Source organism: Anser anser (genome assembly GCF_964211835.1).
Source record: "Anser anser genome assembly, chromosome: 1".
In the NCBI taxonomy this organism is placed as follows: domain Eukaryota; kingdom Metazoa; phylum Chordata; class Aves; order Anseriformes; family Anatidae; genus Anser; species Anser anser.
In genome coordinates, this window is record NC_139720.1 from 36,774,683 (window position 1) to 36,780,682 (window position 6,000).

General features: G+C 36.5%; 1 protein-coding gene across 1 annotated transcript in view; it reads left to right on the plus strand.

Moving 5' to 3' along the window:
* The window catches only part of RASSF3 (Ras association domain family member 3), a 49,627-nt gene extending 43,627 nt beyond the window's left edge, over window positions 1-6,000 (plus strand). The window contains exons 3-5 of the mRNA XM_083844353.1: window positions 1,178-1,445; window positions 2,424-2,539; window positions 2,908-6,000. Coding sequence (XP_083700479.1) covers window positions 1,178-1,445; window positions 2,424-2,539; window positions 2,908-3,057 — 534 coding nt within the window. The 3' untranslated portion in view covers window positions 3,058-6,000. The remainder of the gene's footprint in view (window positions 1-1,177; window positions 1,446-2,423; window positions 2,540-2,907) is intronic.

Genomic DNA, 6,000 nt, shown 5'->3' on the forward strand with positions numbered 1-6,000 from the left:
AAATTAAATCTTACATCTGGAATATTTTTATCCACGTAGCTTTTTTATATGGATTGAAACAAATACAGATGTCATTTAAAATGTTTAAAAGATAAATTCTAATTCAACACTAAGATGTCAATTTATCAGATGAAAACCCTTCAGCTGGTAAATGTGAAGATATTCATCCTGTTTGGGTTCATAAATGTTTGTCAACTATCTCTTTGATAAAGATGCTTCAGCAGTGAGAAAAGGTAAAACATGCCATATTTATTATAGGAGACATAATATTCAGAGCAGTTGTACTGGTTTTCAGCATTTGGAGACTTCCTCCCACAATCCCCTCCATAAACATAATGCAGACAATAAAACCCATATAGGTTTTTAATTTCCAAGGACTTTGGACCAGGTCTGAGACTCAGTCTGACCTACTCCAGACCATACTAATAATATTCACGTCTACCTGCCTAGCAAGCTGTCATTCGTTGTCTAGATTTTTCTGATACCTTATGCATTCCTCTGGGTGTACAGTACATGCAGGCTTAGAAATTGTGCTATATCCTAAACCATATAGGCATGAGTATCTACTAAAAGGCTTTTATGTATTTCCATGTGGGTCATGACTTATGCCTAAAACCAGGTTGCTTGAAGTTCTCTAGCTCAGTAATGGTTGATCAATTTCGATATTTTCTTACAGAACCAATCAATAAATAATTTGAAATGTTGATTAGAATAATGTTTATTCTAATTATTTTTGAATTGAAAGAGGATTTGAGTATCTAAATACTGTAGGCTAATTTGCAGCTGAAATGTGGGGAGTAATTTCTGCATTTGTGCATAAAATGTGTAGTTAGTTATAGAGGCATAGTTATAGACGCGTGTCACTGGTCTTTTTTCACTTCATAGTTCTTTCCTAACGTGAAAACTTACCACTAGTTCATAGTACCTTTTGCTTGGTGAGATCCTAATAGCCTTAGAATTTGGCTGTTATTATTAAGGCTGGTATTGTTATTCAGCAGAAATAGCAGAAAGAATAAATATCTGAAATGCTGAAACAACGTCTTTCCTAGGAGATGTCACATATTACAATGGCATTTAAATTCTGTTCTCTGTAACCACTTCTGTCTGCCTTCTCCCGTAGTATGTCACAGTTGGTCATTACTAATTTTAACTTCACGATGCTTTCTTCCTGTTGCAGAACTCAAATGGGATTTACACTGGCTTCATCAAAGTTCAGATGGAACTATGCAGACCGATCACTGTGCAGTCTTCCCCCAGCCAGGGAAGGTGTGCTCACAGCAATAACGAAACTGCTTTTTACTTGCCGAACGACTGTGTGAATACGCTTCACATCAGCAGCACCAATACTGTTCGTGAAGTTATTGAGGCCTTGCTCAAAAAGTTTTTCGTGACCGACAACCCCGCGAAATTTGCACTTTACAAACGCTGTCACAAGGAAGACCAAGGTAGAAATTAGACTTGCGGCATTTCGGTGGCAAAGTGGTTTTGGGGGGCAGCTGCGTTATAGGAATACTTGAAATGGGCAGGGTAGAAGAAAGATACAGGGACGTGACAGCCTTGCTCTCTTTTATCTTCTTTTCGTGTGAAAAGCAGCGTGCATAAGACTATAAGTGATTTGAGGATAGCTCGCAAAAGACAGGAGAACCCACTGAACCATCTGCACAAGTCCGCTCCGCTGTTCAGTCTGTTGTATTTCATTTAAGATGCCCCTTATCAGGCCCTAAATTTCAGTTAGGCTGAAACACTGCAGATTTGTGAGATTAAATTATGGGACAGGTTTTTTTTTTTTTGAAGAGAAACCATGATGTCAGCAATACCTGCAGTCCCTGCGTTGGCAGACAGCTGTTGGGGTGATGACCATCATGGGCTGTGTGTTGTTTTCATATGTGCTTCTTGGTTCACGTGGCTCTGTCTCTGCATGACTACTGTTAAAGTTTGGTGTTTATTGTGCTTGGAAATACCAGAATATGCAAAAGGTATCTTCCGTGAAAAATGTGTTTTGCCAGCATTGTGTTTGTGCACTTAGGAATCTGCCTTCTTCTGTGTACACTGACAGTGTTGCAGGAGCTCAGATGTTTCTGGCTGTCAGAAAAAAAAGTTTCAGAATGGTGACACCACAGCTGTGATGTTTTCAATACTTATTTATAGCAACAGAGCTGTGTTGGATTTTTCTTTTCCTTCCCCCAACCCCCACAAGTACTCAGATACTGTGTTGACTGGAAGCCACTTCATTCATATTCGAATGTAGTCTTGCACAGTTACCCTCTCTGAAACTCATCTGTTCAAAACTAGTATGTAGAATGTGGAAATTTATGGCTACGTATGCATATCTCTGAAAATTTCTAACATTGGCTAGCATTAACCATTCAAAACACTTCATTATTTCTAAAAATGATTAATTTCTGTCTTTTCTTCTCTTGCAGTTTATACATGCAAGCTGTCAGACCGAGAACATCCCCTCTACCTGCGTTTGGTGGCAGGCCCCAGAACGGAAATGCTTAGTTTTGTTCTACGTGAGCATGAAACTGGAGAAGTTATGGTATGTTACACTCATGCTTTTGTTTGTTTGTTTAACTTCACAAGTGAAGTTAAAGCTCCTCTTTGATCTGTGCTGGCATGTTGATCCATTTTTTGGAAGCATTTTTTTTCTTGTGCTACTTATTTTGTGCTTTTTGTAAACATTTAGTCTGCAGTTAGCTTGACCTCCTGTTACTTGCAGAACAAAGAAAAAGTTTAAAAGAGTAAAGTGTTTTCAGATTCGTAGGACTTGCAAGAAGGGTGCCTGATGCTGTTTCAGTGTTGAAATGGTTTTGAGAGTCTGAGGTTTTGTTTAAAAATGCTGTATATATAAATGGTTTGTGTATTTCCTGTTCATCTCATCCGTTCTTTCCTCTTCTCTCCTTACAGTGGGAAGCTTTTAGTCTTCCTGAACTGCAAAACTTCTTGCGTATACTGGACAAAGAGGAAAACGAGCAACTTCAAATCTTAAAGAAGCGTTATGCAGCTTACAGAGACAAACTTGAAGAAGCCCTTGGTGGGGTGTGGAAACCTGGTTAAAAGGGGGCCAAAGAACACTCAGGAAAAACGCACGCTACCAAATGTCAGTATAGCATGCCAAACCCAATGTACAAAAGAGCAGCAAGGAGTAGTTTTCTTTATTCAGAAGACTGTTTTGTGATGCCAGGGTACCTGAACTTTGCTATAGACTTAGTTCCATAAGCCAGGTCACTTAAGATCTTGCACCCACAAGTGTAAGGGATTCTGCATGTTTGTACATCAGTTTGCAACCCTCTGTGTGCCTAGAGAGTTTTCCAAGTTATCTTGGTGCAAGCTGTGAAACTGTAATCAATTTTCTAGGATGCTATGAAATAAGATTATTTTTTTCTTCTTTGCTTTAATGGTAGCTTTTCAAGTAAGGAGGTGCAAATTAATTGGTAAAAAACAAAAAAAATGAATGAAACTGTCTGGAAAAGAATTAGTTGGAGCACTATCTTTGAGATGAAATTGATTTGCACTACCTTTCTGTTTTCAAATAGTTACTGTATAATTTGTGAGGAAACTGTTAGAGATGGAGGGCATATGAGATCTTTTGTTCTGTGAATTTGTGGAAGGCTTTAAATCAGTCTTCCTGGAGAAGGTAAAGAGAATGTTGAAAAGAGGGTAAGAGTTGAGGAAGGAAAAGTGTAGTAGCTGATGGAGGAGGACTGGTTTTAAATAGAAATAGTATTTATACAGAGGAAAGTTAAAATACTAATTCTACAAGAATAAAGTTTTAGGATGTTATAATATTGTGAATAAGTTTTAGGGTTTTTTAATTGCATAAATCCACACTGGAAAAGAAATAAAGATAATAGAAATACTGGGAAGGAATGAGAGGCGAAAGCTGAATAAGAATAGAAATGGAGCTGCACATAACAGGTCACCATTGGAGAAGCTGGTTCCAGAAACCTATAATGGGGGGTTGAAAAGTGCAGCAAAGCTAACAAGTGGCAGCTTACTTGAATTCTGAAATGCGGACAATGTCTCAGCTAACCCTGTGAGAAATGCCCAGCTAGTGAGTGTTCAGATCCAAGCTATAACTGCAGATACATTTGGTCTTACTGTAAGTCGGATCTTTCCTCTGGCTCAGCAATCCTTTTTTAGGCTGGATACTTTTAAATTGTCATATATCTGAAAGACAAAAATAGCTTCCTCTGCTTCCTTGTTTGTTAAAGGCTCAGTCGGGCAAAGAAAGTAGAACTTATTCATGTTTCCAGCATAACAGAAAATTAAAATTTATCATCAGTGTTGGTGACTGAGCATGGTAACTCCTGCTTTAAGTAATTCAGAAAGTTTTTTTCTTATGTTTTTAAAATTCTTAATTGAACAACTGATTACCAAATTCTGTAGACTGCTGATTTACTTGATTTGAAAGTAGGGAAAATGTAGCAAGAAAACATTTTAATGTAAATAAAATTGTTTTTCTTTCAGAGTTATTTATCTAAAAAGCACGTTTGAAAGAAACCAAAGAAGTGGGTGTGCAATAGAAGCATGAGGCAGGTTTGAGTAACCAATACTTTAGTCATTACCAAGCCGAGAGGAAATGAGTTATATATTGGGGGTTGGGGTGGGAGGGAAGTGCTAAAGATTTAAGAGCAGGAGAAGTTGGTGGTGTTTTTTTTTTTTTTTTTCCTCCACTCTTAGGATGTTCATTTTAAATTCCCAAGGAATTGTTAAAACTTTGGTGACATCTAATGGATACTATGTGAAACTCCAAGCTTCTGTTCACCACCTTAATTTGATGTAATTGTGCCTTTGTTTCCTTTCCTTAGGTTTTTTAAAACTTTTCACAGGTTGATTTTTTTGGTTAAAAAAAAAAAAAAAATTGGAAAAAAAAATGCAAGCTTAATGAGACAATCATAATGTTTTAAAGTGTTAAGAGAAATTAAAAGTAGGACTAACTATAAAGTATATATAAGGCATATCTTGTTTGTTTTTTAATTTCACATGTAACATTGTAGTGCATGTGTGAGTTAGTAACATTATCCTCAAGTGAGACACTTTATAATGGTTCAGGGAATGCTTTTATGTTTTGTTACATTTTTTTTTTTTAATTTTATTTTTCTGTGAATGCAGCATGTTGATGGGTATTCTGTTAACATCTACTTATTTATATGCCTGCCCATAGCTATGTAATCATTACATAATCGCTGTTAATGTTGAACCATTTGTTGCTTAGATTTAAACACTGTTTGAGTCTAAAAGTGGAGTATAAAAATATGTGAATTTTGTTTTTACTTGAACTAAACTATCAGTCTTTTAAGTAGGCACATCTGCATTTACTTTAGCCAAAAACCTCAATCAGTGTTGTATGCACTACAAGTTTCAAATTGGGGGAAGAGAGGCAGGAACCAAAACAAACTTACTATGTTTTAATTTTGTCTTAGTCCACGGTTAATTATTGTAAGATGTCGTGTGTGGGGTTAATTATTATTATTTTTTTTTACACACTGGCAATTACAGCAGCTTTAATTTAAAAGAAATGGTCATGCCTGGCCAGTTTTTCTCTTTTTAGTTTTAGCATCAAATTAAACTGTCAAAACTGTTGTTGCAGAACTGTTTTCATTTCATTCTATGATGGTACCAGAATGATTAGATGATGGGGGAAAGGAGGGATGTATTGGGGGGGTGGGGGGGAAGGGGGGATTGCAGGGAAACATTAAAATGTATGTCTTTAAAAGTAAGCAAACATTATTTATAATTTTGACAAGCTTAGTTTTATTTTTATAGGGAAGTTTTTATTCCCCTAAAATTTATTACTGAAATGGCAATTGATGGTTCCATTATTAAAGTTGAAGTTGGCAATACTTAGCTACGTGGTATGTTTTTATTTTACCATTATCTGGAGTTCATGGTGTGATACTTGAATACTTGATGAGACTTCCTTGTTGCTGTCGATCATGCTAAAGGAGATGCACTCACTGTAAGCATAAATTAAGTTTGTCTGGAACAGCCGGTAAA